This window comes from Phaethon lepturus, unplaced genomic scaffold (genome assembly GCF_000687285.1).
Source record: "Phaethon lepturus isolate BGI_N335 unplaced genomic scaffold, ASM68728v1 scaffold9865, whole genome shotgun sequence".
NCBI classification, from domain to species: Eukaryota; Metazoa; Chordata; class Aves; order Phaethontiformes; family Phaethontidae; genus Phaethon; species Phaethon lepturus.
In genome coordinates, this window is record NW_010538378.1 from 1 (window position 1) to 18,072 (window position 18,072).

Sequence of the window (18,072 nt, forward strand, 5' to 3'; positions counted from 1 at the left end):
CGCCGGGGGCACCGGGCACTGCAACGAACAACACAGCGTGTCACCCGCCGCCCCGGCCTCCTCCGCCCCGCAGCCCCTCGCATGCGACAGCAGTGGCAAGGCCTGTGCTGTGGGGCCGCCCCAGCCCTGGGCCCAGAGAGGCCACGAGCCTTTGCTGACTGCAGCGATCAGGCAAGCAGTTGGCTAACAGGCACTAAAATAGGGAATTTTCCTGAAGCGGTATTTGACATATTTTGGGGTTTTCTTCAGCTCTTGCAGAAGACATGCGGGTCACTAAAAAACATTTAATGGAAAAATTTCATGGCAGTGTTTACACAAATTTCAGAAACTGGGGGAAATTGTTTTCTAAAGCCAATTAGAAGAAAGAACACTGCACATCTTTTGTACTTTGTTATTCCACTTTACCTTTGACTTTTTAAACTACCTGCTATTTTCACATACTGGCTTAAGCACTCTGCTGCATTTTGGATGGAGCGCTATCAGATCCCCAAATCAATGGATCAGAAATTAGTTTGAACAAGTAAGCCAGCCTGTCTCCACTGATTCCCACTGCACAGTATCTATCTGTAACGGTTGGTGATCAACTTTAAAGTAACTTCTTGGGAGTAATGCTTCAGAGGCAAAGTTCAGAGCTCACTTTCAGTCTATGCTGATTCCCACAGACTTTCATAATCTGAATTACCACTCACTCATCATCCATTTTTAAATATATCTACTCAAACCAATAAAAGTTTTGCTGAATCAGGACTCACCAGTTTTCAAGGAGGGGTTTTTGACAGTAAATGCATCAACAATAGAAAGCATAATCCACTCAGAAACCCATTGTTGCCCCTGGTTCTAGCCCCTCTTCTCTGTCCCTAGTCCTAGGACCACTACTGTGGCTTCCTGACTTCCTCTAGGGCTGCTGCTACCTGAGGGCGAAGCACAAAAAAGTCCCCGCTGGACCAGGCTAACTCGCTGAGGTGGCACTCAGGTGTCCCTGTGCCATGCTGAACTGAGCTTCAGGAGGAAGATGAAATGATGCTCCTCAAGCCTGCCTTGATCTCACAGCAGTTATGAGTTTTGACTTGGAAGTTTGTTGTTATTTAAAAAAAAAAAAAAAAAAAGTGGAGGAAAAGAAAAACAAAGTTGAAGACCTGCACTGAAGGCACTGTATATTATCTATGATAATGTTCCCAGACTCAATGAGCTTAGGAAAACTGGAGAATACAGACAACAGTTGGGAAAAGGGAAGCAGTATTGTCTTTGGAGTATAGTGGGTTACAAAGCAACCAGTAATGCAAAAGGAAGAGGAAACAAAGAGAGAGGGGAATATAATGGAATGAAATACAGATAAAACTTAAAAAATTTCTTGAAAGAAGATTTGTAAGGAAAAGATGTGAGGAAACAGATGGGAAGACAAAAAGATTCAAGAAGTGGATACTGTCGTCAGTGCAAGTTCAGCATCAATGTCTGGACAGGCTGCAATCAGAAGTGTGAAAAGAAGCAAATGTATATAGGAAAAGTTTCCCACACGTGGTGGTGTGAACAAGGAACAGTGAGGCAAGAAGCAATTCTGATGATTTTTAAGCAGAAGCATGGAGCTTGCTCAATTGCTTGCAGTTCCTTTTGCAAAAAGTGGTAAGAGTGGTTCCAACAGGAACTATCTCTGAAAAGCTGAAGCGTGGCAGGGAAATGAGGACACTGGAACCAAGTACAGGTGCAGAAGTCAAGATAAGAAGGAACAAAATATAATAATGAGGCGAAACAGTAAATACCATATTAAAACCCCCAAGAATCTTGCAGATTCTCTAAGCAAGTTGCATCAGCAGGTTTATGGAAGGAAAAGAGACTAGAGCCATATCCAGGATCCTACTGTCATATCCCGGATCATTTAAGTGTGTCAAATTTTGTGGAGACCTCTGATTTGCAAGACCAGATCAGGCAAGAGATCCATCAGTCAGGACTCCTCCAGCCACTGCCCAGTTCCTAATTAATTTCTAATTTAAATTCTAGTCATATACCTATGCCCTATAATTACATTTTCAATAGCATTAGGCTTTTATCAGCCTCAGTCACCAATGCAGTAGGTGTACAGATAGGTTTGTGGCTATGCTGGCAAATTTTTATGGTAGTTCTGTTTGTTCCTTCAGGAGGAGACGGTCAGCTAAACTTAACTGACCCTAAGGCAGAGTGGCTCTGTGCTTGGCTGGCCATGCTTTCACCCTGATGCCTGCAGGCTAGCAATTTATCCACCAGAGCTTAAGGTTTAATTGTTAGCTTGGCTTGAGCAACCCAGAAAGTTGTTGTCATGGGTATTAAGTACCTTATCAAACAAAATCTCATTCGTCGTGGTGTTGCTTTATATCCCAAAGTGTTAAAATCCAATGTTTTTTTCATTTCTCCAATGGTTTTTAATTGATTTGTTTGCATAATTTGCAAGTTAAATCAATTCACTGTCCACTTGCCTTGCCAAATCTTACTGACTACATTAAAAAGCACCTGTCCCAAGAGTACCTCACTACTAACATTCCACTGCCCAAGAACAGCTTTTTACTATTTTTTTAATCTATCATGCAAACATTATTTTGTGTTTTTTGTAATATTTCTCCCATTAGTATATGACACTTCTTCCCTTTATATGCAGGCTTTAAGAAAGGATATTCCCAAAAATGTTTCTGAAGATTTAAGTAGCCTCCATTTGCTAAGTCAGAAATAAATTTTTAGACGAAACTAGAAAGAAGAAAGTGGACAGGAAGAGGAAGGCTGTTACGGAGGACAGGGTAGTATGATTCTTATACTAGCCTTCTCAAAGAGCTGTAGCAAAACTCTAAAAATTTTCCGGCATATTTTTATTTCAGCTCTTTCAATAATATAAAAGGAATTGATATTGCAGATCTAATCCCATTTTCAGGAAGGGATGCAAAAACTTTATATTAACTTTTTTTTCTATTTAATTTTTATATTACTTTCTGTCAGCTTAGACCATGTTTCATAACAGAAAATGATGAGTGCTTCCTATGCATAATATATGTAAAATCTTCAATGTCTCTATTATTTTCTTCAGATCCTACAGATGAGTATCACGTAGACACAAATTAGGCAAGCCAAGCCAAGCCCCAAATCGTGAAAGAATGGGCTTCATTTTAGGCACACCAGTATTTCTTTAGAAATCCAGAGGACTACTCTGATGCTCGAGTCAGACACAAGCTTTGGTGCTTTCAGCAGCCAAAACCCTGGTCTGAAATAATGGGAGTATTTCCATTTATTTCAATAGACTCTAGCACAAGCCTTTAATTGCTTTGCGGTGCTCACACTCCTTCCTCCTTAAAGGGTACTGGCATGACAACCATTCCTGTAGTTCCAAAAATCCTGTGACCTGGCAACAGGAAACCCTCACTGAAATTCTGAAAATGTATTAATTTATCTTCCTGTCTATTATCTGTTGATTTTATTGGCATGATAATTTTTTTTGATTGGAGGAGGTCCTGAGTACTTCTAGTCCTCTTACCCGCCACATTCACATCAACTGCACCCAAGTCTCCCCTGCACTGCTTGAACCTTCTGCTACCTTACATCTCAGTGAAATGAGAAATTCTTCCTGATCCCCCTTGTTTATAGACTACTTTACTATTTTAGCCTCCCTGCAAGACTTGGTATTGATAAAATTCAAACGGTCACTTATCATCTCTCAAAGGGTGGCTGAGTTTTATGGGAACCTGCCCTCCTACCGAAGCTCCTATCAGCAGGCTGTGCTTTGTTGCCATCAGGTCACAAGAACGACCCTTCTGGGCTTCCAACACATTACAATGCTGTCCTACAAAGATGCAGAATGCAAGTCTTTGGTCTATGGAGAATTCTTAGAGAACAAAATGGAAGATGATTCATTTTCCAATGAACTTGAAACTTAGCAGCTCTACACTGTTAATATGTTCCACATATTTTAGAAAACAATGTCCGTAATACATATGAGACTTATTCTAATTCAGTTCTACAGGACCCCATCAGACTATGAGATTTTGATTTCTATGTTTACTAGCCCACCAGGGCTAGTGACACAAGTGATCTGTCCTCCATCTAGCTTAACCCATAACATGGCAAACGTCCAGCTCCTCCTTACCTGGTAAATCATCTTCGTCTTCGCTGAAAACATTTGGATTAAAGACAGGCAGGTTAATGTAGTCCATTGAAATCTTCCGCACTTCTGGGAGATATATTGTCATCTGCCTGGGCTGCAGATGCAGCAAACTGGTTTTATATATTACTGGAGAAAGAGTATAACAATAAATAAATAAAAATAATCTGTTACACAAAGAGCATCTACAGCTAAAAAAGACTCAATTCAAAGCAGACAGAAGGGCTATGGCTATTTTTATTTAATGTATTAATGACCAATTGCATGTATGGGCCATCCCTAGCCAAATCACTCTGTAACACTTTGGATAAACAGGATAGAAAAGATTGCTACTTTCAGCTATTTCTCTTTAAATAGAAGCAGCATCTCTGTAGTTAAATAATCTGTAGAAATAATGAATTACTTCATCTTGTATTCACATAAATTTTTATGGAAGGAAAATAATTTTTCCATTCTACTTTTGGAACTCTTCACCACATGATGCTACCGACTTACGTGAGTTTAGGTGAAAACTGGAAAGCTCTCAGGAAGGTAATCTGTTGAGGGTTACTACATACAAAGAAACCCCTTCTGGCTCAGGGAGTCCCTGGGACCCAAACCATTGGAGACTGTGGGAACATTTGAAGGAAGTATCACTACACACTTATTCTACACTTAAATCCTTCCCTACATAATGGTCACTGATAATGAATTAGAATGACCTCTGGTCTGACCCAGTAGGGTCATTCTTACACTATCTTTTGAGAATCATTGCAAATGTAGATGTCAGAAAGTTGTAAATTACTTGGGGAAAAAAAAAAAAAGGTGGCTTGAACAAACCTGAGGGTTTCCATAACACTTTATTAAGTAGAAAGTGACACTGCCCTATAGTAGTAGCAATGGTTGTACCCAGGGTGACAACACCCTGGGAGAACCACCTTTGCCTGGAGGCTGGGCCAAAGAAGGTCCTCTCCCCAGTAGTTGGGACTCCATCTCCTGTCTGATAGTCGTCAGTGTAGCCACAAAAGATATCTACTTAACTAATTCTGCATCCAGAACATCATTATGTAGTCCTGGCCTAACTATATAATGCAACACAGGAGAAAATAAGTTTTCCGAAGAGCTCGTAAAATGCCTATACTTGCGTTAGTATTTCAATTCGGAACTCAGTTCTGCTAGGTGGTACCCTGTTCTTTACTTAGTCTTCTTCCTTTCAACAGGACTATCTATGTCAAAAAGTCAAAAGACTAGACAACTGCTACTTTTAATGAAGGCTACCAATTTACTGATGCTCCAGCAAGAGAACCATATGCTAAGACTATGCAATGACCTAAAGAATCTTGAGCATGACACTGTAAGAGATTTTTTAACATTATTTTGGTATAATGAGTAGCTAAATGACTATAAAAAAAAGAGTTTTAAAGTATTTCTATTACAGTAACTTAAAACCTTTTATTTTTGTAGTCTTATTGCAAAGCTTTTCTTTGTTTGGGTTTTGTTCAAATAATCTGTAGAAACAAAGGTCTGTGCTTGACTGTTTATTAATCTTTTTATTAAGACGGAGACTTTTAATGTTTTATTGATTAACTCATTATTGTATTTATAGATTTAAACCTCTTTCAGTTACAGTGAATTTTGTAAAATCTAATTCCTACTGTCCACTGAAAATAAGTGCTTTGTTAAGCCTTTTGATCACTTAAAAAGAATCACATGGCGTAAGTTTGTTGTTTGTTAGAAAGAGTTTGACATGCCAAAAAAATCAACAGTTTACTTTTACCTGCACCAAGGTTAGTTGGGAGGAAAGCAGCCAAGCCCACAATTTTAAATTTGGTTCCCCAGATATTAGATGTGACCTGAGCAAGGTAGTTGTGCTGCAAAGCAAAAACAAGATCATTTTCACCTAATAAAATATGTATCAAGCTCTAATAAAAATCTGCAGAGCAATCAAGCTATTGCAAGAAATAATACAATTTCATCTCCTCTTGTTTTTATTTTACTGAAACAGCCTAATGTGCCTATGTAGCGACTGTTATACCCAGTCATTAAGAAGTCTCATTTTGATATCTGAACACCATCAGGAATGATGTATACAACAGCCATGTAGGCTGATTAAAGCTGTTGAAGAACTGAACAACATGATGGCTGCTTAGTGAGAATAGGTCTGTTTTCAGACACTTGTTTCTCCTACTTCTCCCGCACACAAAAGCATGGCTATTCTGTGTTTCAGAAACTAATATATCCCGGCCTTTAGTTCTATGCTTACAAATCACTTTATAGAACAATAAATAAGATAGAAATTAATTACTTATAATGACAAAAATATTTTTCCTGGACCTTCCGAAGTAGCGTCCCAAACCACTGCTTCCATGGTGATCAAATTATGGGTCTGAAAGACCAAGGGATTTTCTCAAAGGCCAAGAGTTACACTGTCAATATCAAGAGCAGGATCTAAGCCTCTTGTCTCCTGCTGTATTCAAAGGACTTTGGGTTCTTATCTACTGCTGCTGTGTAACTGACCTAGAATGTTTCAATATAAAGGAAGAAGCAAAATGACAGAGCAGAAAAAAACAAATGAAACGAAACAAAACAAAATTAAAAGAACACAGGCTAGTATTAATAAAATATGTAACCCAGACAGTTCTAGAGCCTGCTAAGTTTCATTTAGCCACAGGACATGAACACCACAAAGAGCATAAAGTGCTAATTCCTTGCAATTAAAGCTGTTCCACGTTAATTATGAAACAAAGAACATGTGGCCCTCTGAAGCAAGCGTTTCCTTATCTCTGCAATACCTAGCAAAGCAGAGAAATATGGTGGCATTAAGACAGCTCTGAGAAACTGATGAAGCGTTTTCATACACACTTTCAAACAGCCAACAACATCAACTGGAATAAAACCTCTCACATGGATTCACATTGACAGAAGTTAGTGGTGCCATGATTTATCAAACAACACCTGATATTCCATTGACACTTCTGAACATTAACATTGAACTGGAAGATACAATTCTCTAGTTGTTCCATCTAGTTACTGTAATTAAATGAAAATTTTTTATTGGTGACCATTGGATCTATAACACAACTTGCTACCTCTGGAAAGAAATGCATTTTGACTCAGGTCTGGTAACAATGTGCACAATACCTGAGTAATATCTTCTAAAGGAAACTCTCTTCGGGTTAGGCTCGGTGAACCAATAGAAGGTTTCCTTATTGGTAACCTTGGCGATCTTGATATCTCCTGCGCAGCTCGTGACATCTTTGGAGATTTGCGAGCTTCTATATTGATTCTACGTACAAAGCGATAATTAGCATCATCAATGGGCATGTAAAAATGCACAAAATTCATGTCTTTGAACGTAAAGATGTAATGAAGACAATGGGTATGGTGTCCTCTAAGTGACTACTGAACACTGTAGAGTCTACAGGAAGGAGAGTTATGGGTCAAACTTAAGGATATATAAGGCCTGACACACTTGCAGTAACTCAGACCGGATGCTTTCTGATTCGTTTAACAAAGCCTACAGCAGTTCTGCCACATACAATATATCCTCCACTAATCCATAAAAAGGTGTAGGGCTGAGCTATTTCAGCTATGCAGACTTTGAGCAAAGCCTCAAGAAATGGAAACATGACACTTCAGCTGGCAGACCGCCATGTTAGTATGGCAAACCAAGGTGTCACAAAATTCATCAGTGCTCTTACTCTAAGCCAAAAGTTATTCCTACCTGCTACTATACAAAGCGGGTCATGAGTAAGAGATCAAGCACCTGAAAAAGCTCACTGGTAGAAAAAATAATAAACAAAAGTTACATTTCAGAAGTATGCTCTTAGAAAACCAAGGATGGCAAGATAGCTGTTTTTCCTGAGCCATTTCAGTTTTAGGCTCAGGAACTGATGATTATTTTGTCAAGTACTACTGAACTAAAACTTTGGTATTTCACACATTATATTCACATATAAAGAGAAGCCTTCGCTTTGCCTCATACTAGGGAAAGCTCATACTATAAGGTCTTTGGAAAAGTGTCAGTTGCAGCTAGAAGGTGTCAGGGCCTCAGTCCCATAACATGAAGCTGGCAGATAGACGTCAGTACTTAGGAGAGGCACCACAGACATCAGTGAGGCTCTGTGCAGGTGGACGGTTCTGTCTACGTGCATAATGAATATACTGAAGAGCTGGCAGGAAAACAACCAGATGAATATCTTAGAAGCTTATTTTGCATATCGTTACAGAAGCTCATCAACCACTGTTTAGGAGGATCCGTTGAGGCTCCCTTGCAAGGTCACCACAGCAGCAGTGTCACCTATGCATGGACTTAAAAATTTGAAAATACTCCTGAGGAAATGAAGGCTTTAACTAGACCAGGGACCTTAAGCACAAAGGAGACAGAACCACAGATTGTCTGAAGAACAAAATACATGCTATGGTGGCAAGCGTTTACATGTCGCAGAGGCAGTGGTGGGAGAGTTTATGAAATCTTTCTTTGAGACTGCTTGGGGAGAAGTGGTGCCCTTTTGATTCCCATTAACTTTTCCCAAGAACCTTCCCCAAAGTCCACCTCAACACAATCTCTGAGATCACCCCAGAAGTGTACGCTGTAGAGGACCCTACTCCTCCAGAAGACTCCTATCTACCCAAAGGAGTTTGCTTTTAATTTCATGAGGTGTCAAGACAGTGTTTAAAAAAACAAAGAAAAGGAAAAAGAAAAGAAAAGAAGAAAACCTGGGGGAAAAGAAGAAGAAATATCCAAGAAATTATTACCTGGGGAGTTTGGGTGATTTGCTAGCTCGACTGATTTTTGGAGATTTCTTTGCTGCCCAGTCATCACTCAATTCGATATCACTGGAGTCCGAGCAGTTGCAGCTGTCAATCACAGTGGAAATCAAGCTGTTTCCGTAGATTTCATCTATCAAAACAGGCCCCAGAAAACTAAGTGCTGCTTCAGAAAACCGGTATCAATTACAACTATCAGTCATCAGAAGCATAAATCCAATGCACAGGCAGCATTTGAGATAAAACTATGCAGAGAAAATTAACCGTTCTTCACCCTGCCTAGTACAAGCCCCAAATTTCCCACGGTTTGAACTCCAGTGGACGTGATTCAGAGGGGAGAACAGCATTCAACTGACTTCAAAACTGAGACTAAATTTTCTGCTAATTAGTGATCTTCTCTCCACTATTCACAATACAAGAAGTTCCCTTTTGTAAAACAGAAGATACAGCATGGTATAATTTGAGAGGCTTGAGCCTAGGTTATGCTAAAGAGTTTTTCACAGCAGAAAAAAAATCCAGAGGCTACCTTCCATGTTGCGTATGTAGATTTTCTTTAACTCTTGAGGATTTAATATCTAAAGTTTTTCTAAATCTTTTTTTATACAGAGCAACAACTCAATTCTACCTGCTTTTCCATCTGTTTTAGGATCCATGATGACAAACTCTGGGCGCAACTTGCTGATACGACGTCCTTTCAGGATAGGCACCAGTCCCCCAAGGTATTCCAGGTACAGAGTATAACATGGACCACCGACCTCTGGGTCATCTTCTGTCCGCTTCATCGTGCAGTGAAGCCGTTCATTACCAGCTGTTGGGTAGCTGACAAAATCTCTCATATTGTTTGGGTCTGGGATAGGAGGCTTAATTAAATGAAGGAAGGAAAGAGAGAGTTTCCTATAGGTTATTGGGGTTTTTTTAATTTTCTGTGGTGACTTAATCCCAACACAACTAACTGAATTTGAACCCAACTAACTTGGCAGGTGAAGATTAGTATAGGTTACTGCGTGAGTTATGCAGGACCCACATGCAAGACAGAGTGGCTGTGCATTATTCAGTTAGGTCAAAAGCAGCTGTAAAGAGGAAAATAAAACATCGAAGAGGAAGATTGGACCTGTGGTTAGAGCACTGAATTAAGACAACAAACCTGTATTCAAGTCCTGGCTCTACCACAAACTTTTGTTTTAATTTGGTTGTCAAGTCTAAGTCCCAGAGTATCTTGTCTCTTGCTGGCCCTCCAGGTGAACTTGGCCACTCAGGTTCCCATTCCTGGTTAGTACATGCTATGACACTATGCTACAATGCTGTCACCTCTAGAAGAAACTTGTACCTCTTTTATCATTTCCAGGCACATGACCCATCTTTGCTGAGGGCCTATTTGCCTCCAATGTGGAGAAATACAAGCAGAAAGCTCAGGGTGGGTTCCTTTGCCCTGCTTACCAGCATACCATATTAATCCATGAAGAACTCAGTCCTAAAGCAGTTGGACCGCTTTTGTCTAGGACAATATAGCCTGTATAACACAAATACTACTAATGTGTATAAGTCAACACATTTTGTTTCAAAATGAAAATACAAGAAAAAAAAGTAGGGGAAAAAAGGAGCCTCCTTAACCTAACAAGATAGATATGGCCTGAAGAGAGATCTAGCATGTAATCCTCAAGCTGGAGAGGAAAGAGGAGTGTATGGAGGGAAGAGGGTGCCTTGCCAGGCACTGGAGGCAAGGCAGACAATGTAGGTGGGAGTATGTGGCTGGGAGAGAGCCAGGGTGAAGTATAAAGCTGTGCTGAGGAGGCTCCAGAAGCACCCACAAAACAGTGGGGGCATGTGGCTTCTGGGAACTCTGCTTCAGCCTCTCAGCTACGCAGCCCCATGACCGCTCCCCACCCCGGCATCCCCTCTAGGAGGTGACAGAAGGGTTGTCAGAAATGATGTGTCCCTGTACTGCCTCTGCTTCTCTGATCCCCATCATGGCTTACAGCCTTGCTATAACCAACTGCTGCCTTCATCCCATGCCATCCCATCCCTAACAGCCAAGCAAGTGTCACTGATGCTCTAGAGCTGCAGAGGTGGCTCTGGGACAACATGGAAAGCATCCTGGGGACAAGCAGACATGCTAGAAAGAACTGAGAAACATTGGTCTGTTAAATGCTCTGTATCTTTGGAGATCAAGGACTTATGATTACAGCAAAGCATTCGTGCTCCTCTGGCAAATTAAATGTTTTGTGGTCGCACAAATTGCCCTCATTACCAGTACCCAAATGGAACTGTGCTGAATCATTATTTTATAGACATAAGTTCTTCTCATTTAAGCTGGGCCAACTCTACTGATTTAAAATTAGTTATCTGAGCTCTGCATTGTTTTAACAAGGACCTGAAACTGGCTCAAGAGAATGCTGTAACACATACACAAAAATACATAACACAAAAACATATATGTTTCAATGTAGGTTATTTACCAGCTAATGCTCTGGTTTATAGGCTGTAATAAAGAGTTCGGAAATCCTAAGATGTAACTTATGGCAAAACCATGAAACAAAGGGGCTGAGCAGATGGCTCTGCTAGTGGTACAGGAAAAGGCATAATATCTGGTTCAATTTGTTAGCAGAACTCACTGTCAGCAGAAGTATCTGGGTAGCCACAGGTCTTAAGCGTAATTTTCCTGGCAATGTAAGGGCTCATGTAACAAGTAGGGAGGCAATAGTTTTACCACTGTGAATCTCCTGTAATCATGACACAGTATTATCATCAGCGTGAGTTTCTTCAGAAGACTTTGTGAGTCATCAGCATATTTTACCCTTGGGATGTCCTAGGAAAGGCCATCCCCGTGGAATAGTGCAGATCAACATGTGTGAGCCCTCTTTTCAGATTTTAACAGGCACCAAATGGATCAGTGGGCTCTTGAAGAGGACAGGAATGACCCTTAATCAAGCTTTAAAAACTGTGATTTTGATAATTATAAGATCTTGTAATTTATCCATTGCCACTTAGGAGCCACACGGCAGGGGAGAATCAAGCAACCCTCTCCTCTTCCTCACACACACACACATTTCTTTCCTTTTACCTTGATTGTTGGTATAAAGGCAGTGGTGAGGTATGAGCAGAGCCGAGGGGGCAAGGTCAGTTTGCTGATATCCTTGTCATCCCGCAGACAGCTAGCAATGGTCTGCTGGCACAGCAGCTGCAGGCTGGAGACCCTGTGCTCAACTCTGACAACATATAACGCAGGTCCGGAAGCCATCAGCAGGCGCGAATCTCTGTGACCCCAACAGATCGAGATGATGGGACGCTGCATGGAGAGGAAAAGGGTACAACTTTAAAAGACCATATCCTTGCTCCAAGATAGTTGCACAGCAAGTGATCACATGAATTCAGTACCAATCATGTTACCCTAAGTCTTCCAGAAACTTGAAAGTGCACGTTATTACCCACAAGAAAGGAGAAGAATGTGAATATCTGAAATTATTGATAACATTCATTCATGTTTATGCAGCGCTTTTTACTCACAAGGCTTAAAGCTCCTCACACAAGGAACTGTCTACCAAATTCATTACCTAGATAGGATAAGTGACTTTAAAGTCATACAGTGTTAAAAAGCAGGATCTTTTGATGCCCTATCCAGATGATTTCTTCAGTCATCTAATCAGTCCTCATCCACTGGTAACAGCTCACATTTTACAACTGAAAAGTTAAATTATATGCCCAGAGACACTTAGTAAACTAGTGGACAAAATCCAATTGTCTTTCTTGTCTTGTACGGAGTCTTCTGCTGCACAGTGTCTCTTTTGAACTATTCCCAGAGGAAGTGAGCTGTGAAAGAGCACCGGGAACAAAACGGAGAATGGCCTTTTGTCTTCTGCTTGTCTACACTCAGAAATGTCTCAATTCATGACAGTAAAAGCAGGTGGAGTCAGGGTCGACTGGTATTAAGTGTCAGAACGCAGAGCAGAATAACAATAAACAACTCAAAAGCTGCTTTGGATATTTTTCCTTGCTGCATGAACATTAAGAGTTCATGTGAGAACACCAAGTTGTGCTTGCACGGAGCTTTCTAAATTCTCTTCCAAACCCCCATCTTTTTCATGTAAAGCACCAGACTGTTGTGACCTCTTATTGTTGCTCTTCATGAGTGTTAGCTGCATTCACCTGTCATTTCTTCCTTTCTGTGTTACAAAGCATCTGTATTTGCACATGTACACATACTGCATGGAATTTCAATCCCATAGCTGCTATCTCTATACAAATAAACAATACAGAGTAAAGAAGAAACTATCATTCCATGAAGGATACTATGCAGCAGGCTGTAATCAGCGAACTTACAAAAGGTTTACTCCTTCCTGTATAGGGCTCCCTTCTTGTTATAATCCGTGACACTCAAAAGTTTAAACAAACAAGTTTTTCATCTAAATTATGAACTGTATTATCGGAAAGGTCAGAGTCTCTTTGGAATATCTTTGCTCTTCACAAGATGCACCAAACAAGAATTAACTATACAGCAGATAAGGGTCAAGGCATCATCAATAGTAACTTTTATCCACTCCTCTCTAGTATACAGAGTACGCAGATACCCAGGTTATATCAGCCCAGAAGTCACTAATCCAGTCTGGGGAAAAAAAGCTTTCCCTTTAATTACCAATTCAAGATGTTTAAAGGTGAGAAACTGGCACAAGATGTTTTTACGTGACTGATATAAAGCAAAACGCAGCTGTGCAGCACTGTATCAATGTCTATCATCAAGATAAAAGGTTGGATAAAACAACTTTTTCTGAGAAAAGATCTTCCCTGCTATGTCATCTTATCCTAGACTTAAATTTCAGGGACAGTACTGGTTTTGAAGTGGGAGGAATGAAGAAGCTTCATTTTCATTATATCTAGGCAACACCACACACACACACATAGTTCTGCAGAGGCACAAACCTTCAGGCTGACTGATATGCAAACAGAAAGCAGCAACATGTGAACCTTGTGATTTTCACAGTAATTGCTAAAGGCATTTTGTAGTGGAGAACTTCAAAAGAATTGAGAAATCCTGTGTGCACCATCACTAATTATTACATGGCTTGTCATAACCATAATCTGTGGGATACAGCCTGATATTTGATGAGAGATCACATTAAGTATTCCTCACCGATTGGTATTTTCAGGATTTGAGAGTGTGGCTCAGCCCTCACACTGTCTGGCAGTAATGAGACAGTTCAAGCTGCTTCCAAAATAAATGCAACTGAAAAGGCATTGACACAAGTTAGGTACCTGCCACAGCTACTGTAAGACAGCCTGAGAAAGGCACCAGTAGAAGTGACCCTGATTTCCCCAAGGGCTGAAACCCTCTACTTGAGCATTACCATGGAAGCCAAACTGCATCCTTCTGTTCATGTTGCATCAACTAAAGCATTCCTATAAACCTGGAGAATGACCAAACAAGTATGTGACTTAGCACACAAATGTTTATTTATTGGATAGAGTTGAATGCCAGAAGAGAAGTCTAATATCCCAGCTGTCACAATCCAATACAGCACACCCAGATAGCCCTGCCATGAAATCTAGTATTGCAGCTATTATAACCCAATATATCACACCCAGCTAGGACTCTCTTCATCCAAATAGAGTCAAATGAAACCACTTCTCTCCTCAGCTTACCGCTGAATGCAGAGAATAGCAGAGATGCAGATATCACCAGTGCAAGCATCTTTGCAATCCTAGACATATTCCCAAGAACAGCTTTTTCAGAAGCTTTGAAACGCTGTGTGGGACCTCTGGCAACCCAGCACTGTGGAGCTGGGGAAGAGTAGAAAGTCAGAATTTGAAAGACATTACCTCACTGCATGATTTCACCACGGTTTCCCAACAGGTCACCATAGTTGAGCCATCTTCTAAACTTCTGAATATCTGATTCCCTTATATTCTGTTTATGTATTTTTATGTTTGTTTGCACACACGTAAACATGTGCATGTATTTAAACACAATACCTATAAGTGTTGGACTGTTTGTAAACCATATTTCTACTCCTACATTTGTACATTTAGTCTCCCCACACACCTCACATGTTTTAATCTTAGTATTTTCAATCTCATCAAAGAGCATTTGTACCATACCGGTTTGTCATTGCTTGCTGATTCACCAGACATGCCTTGCCTCCCTTTTCTATGGAACGGTCAGTCTCCCAGTACTCCTCAAGACTAATATCCAGCAACACTTCATTTATGATGAAGGGCTAAGATTTAAGATGAGGTTCAAGGAAAATTAGCCTGTCATTACAGGCTTGGAGAAATAAAAGATCACCCAAATGCCAGATCTGACCTGACCTTTAAATGTACTGCTCCAATAATATTTTTCAATAACTACACTTCCCACTCTTCCCCTTGAAGGACAAGGGATATGAATCAATTACTGCAGCAAGTCACTTATGAGCTGGCCACAGCTTTCGTTCCAAACTCTGCGGAGAAAAAACAATTTAACCAACGTCCAACACGAAAGTATTGCTCCTCATAAAGCATCTACTTATTTGCATTGTTTTAGCAAAAAAAGGAAGGAAAAAAAAATTATTGATACCCATATTGTACCCATTAGAAAATGAACAAGCAGATTTTAGCACAAAAGAATTTTATATTCCATGTTTGCACACTTTTTTTTTTCTGCTAGGAACAAGGAAATGCAGCTATGAATATAACATCTAATGATAATTTCGAATCTCACTTTGCATATAAAAATCCCATCGGGTTTTGAAAAATCTCAGCACAAACTGTAAATACCTGAATGAATTCCAGGGTTTAAATACAAACATGTAGGAAAAAAAATCCTGGAAAAAACCTTGAACTTCTACACATAGATAGGATTCAGGTCTATGACAATTATATATTAAAAATAATTGGCTAAAGGACAAACAAGAGAGATGTTTTATCAGGAGAAATATTGACTGAAAACACATCTCAAAAAGCAGACAACAAGAAGGTCTTTTGCCATTTTTTTCAGAGTGGGCTTGAAGCTCAGCTATACCCACTCAAATCTGTACTCCCTGCTGGGATGTCACCTCCCCTTACAAAAGCATGCGGGAATGGACATTCCTCCTTGAGCTCTGTGGTTGCTTCTTGTAAGTCACTCACCTGTCTCACTTTATATACCTTTCATCACTTGTATGCAGTTCAGTCAATGAAAACACTGTTCAAGCTGGTTCTTGCTGCCTGCCTTGAGCTGAGAAATCCTGAGCCGCAGGGCCTGCCTGCTGCCTGCAGTAATCCCTTGTCTACTGGCACTGGGAGTCCCACTGGTAATGAAATAAAAATGATAATCCAGGGCAGAAAGCCCAGCAACAAGAAGAATTTTTCTCAGGAGAAAGAACCCAACTACAAAATAGTATCTAGTAAATGGTATGTGTAAATCAAACTCTGATGTACGTTGCCTGCTTTCTCTCACTTTAGACTGCTGATGTGGAGACACGCATTTTTCCCTCTGCTTTTTTCAGAAAGAAGCTGGAAGGTGCAATGACTGCAGTGCCCACCTGGCTCTTGTGACTTGTGTGTGTCACAGGATTCACGGATGGCTGCTGGAAAGTAACATAACCTCTTCATTCTTCTGTTCCCCATATTTACAGTGGGAATAATATTAACTAGGAAGAACTGATGGCGATAAAAGCAATGAAGACTATGACATGGTCAAAAATTACCCTGCTGTGACCTTATATGATTTTTCATGCAGCAAATTCTTATGTGATTTACAGATGTTCCTTACACCCTATTTCTACAGTAATTGTTTTTTTGTTTGTTTGGGTTTGTTTTTTTTTTTTAGGTTTCATTACAAGGATGAGATTTCATTTTAGCAGAATGAATCTTTGCTTAGACAGGTAACTCTGTTTTCCAGTCCTGATCATGACCCATTTCTGCAGCACTCAGAGATTCTTTTATGGTCTATATAGAAAATATCAAGGTCCTTATTGATATCACAAAGAATGTTGCTCCAGCTAGTTCTAAACTGTTGCTTGTTTCTCTTTCTGTAAAAAAATAAACTCTTCTTGAAGCTTTGTTGTCATCCAATAACAACAAAATAGGCCTTTTGATCTGAATTTAACCTAAAATGGCACCTTCCTCCTCAGGCCTTAGTAAAATAGCTTTTATGCAACTACCAGGTTTCTGCAGGATCATATAATCTTAAATCTATCCATTCAGATGCCAAGACATTCCCAGTAGAGAAGCAACCCAATGAAATGCTGTTAAGGCTGCTGCTGACAGCAGCAGGTTTAGAGCAAGTGGATCTTCTTCTCAAAGACTCCTGGAAACGTCTCCCATAAAGATTTAGCCTTTGGTACACCAGTCTGATTTCGGGTTTTAAAATATTACACTGATAAAAATGTGATCACAGATTTTCTGCAGTTTATCTTGTTGCCTATACATTTGATTCTGGAACATACAGGGCTCAGTTTACTCTTATCCTTCTTCATTGCATTTGAGGTTTCATCTTTTCCTACAACAGTCACACAGTGCTATAAGATCATAAGATAATATAAATTTACTCTAGGATTATAGGTATATAAAAGAGATAAGCATCAGGGTTTCTAAACCCATGTTCTTGTTACCCTGGTCCTCTCTGGGACATATAGGAAAGAAAATTATAAAAAGTGAAGAAGGAACTTAAGTATAAGGCACAACCTTGAACCACCAGCTGGAATAATTTCACAGGTTTAGTAAAGCTGGCAGCTAGGTAATTTTGAAGTGATCCTGAGGGAGACTCCTCTGTTTAAAGTTCAGATGGGAAGATACAAAGCAGCTGTATCCACTTAGAAGAGAACTTTATGGCAGCAGGTATGGTCAGCTGATATAATAAAGAATTGTCTGCACATCAGATGAGGAATTTTGAAATGACAGAACTGGGTTGCAGATTTCTGGTAAACTATTTTAGCACGACTGTAAAAGTCTTGAATGAGTTGATTATTCTCATCCCTGCTTGATGCCAGGGAAGGGTTATGAGTATGTAACAAATAATGTAAGAAATTAACATTGTTAAAAAAAAAAAAATTATGAGCACCAGGGCAGTCTGCTGTTGTAATCACTTTTTTAAATGTTGAAAAATCAAGACCATGAAAATCTGCCAGCTAAAACAACCGGGCATATTTTTGGTTCATCAGGTTAGTGTTCGTGGACACAACGGCAAGCATAGTAAGAGTTGAATTTTACAGAAGTCGACAGTATATTTTTGAATAGTTATCAGCTGATCAACAGCC

General features: G+C 39.9%; 1 protein-coding gene across 1 annotated transcript in view; it reads right to left on the reverse strand.

The window, feature by feature from the left end:
- Positions 1 to 6: 6 nt before the first annotated feature.
- TULP4 (tubby like protein 4) overlaps positions 7 to 18,072 on the reverse strand; it is a gene marked incomplete at its 3' end in the record, with an annotated part of 119,561 nt that continues 101,495 nt past the window's right edge. The window contains exons 7-13 of the mRNA XM_010286779.1: positions 11,925 to 12,149; positions 9,489 to 9,723; positions 8,852 to 8,996; positions 7,235 to 7,379; positions 5,871 to 5,964; positions 4,100 to 4,243; positions 7 to 18 (exon numbers count right to left, since the gene is read on the reverse strand). Coding sequence (XP_010285081.1) covers positions 7 to 18; positions 4,100 to 4,243; positions 5,871 to 5,964; positions 7,235 to 7,379; positions 8,852 to 8,996; positions 9,489 to 9,723; positions 11,925 to 12,149 — 1,000 coding nt within the window. The remainder of the gene's footprint in view (positions 19 to 4,099; positions 4,244 to 5,870; positions 5,965 to 7,234; positions 7,380 to 8,851; positions 8,997 to 9,488; positions 9,724 to 11,924; positions 12,150 to 18,072) is intronic.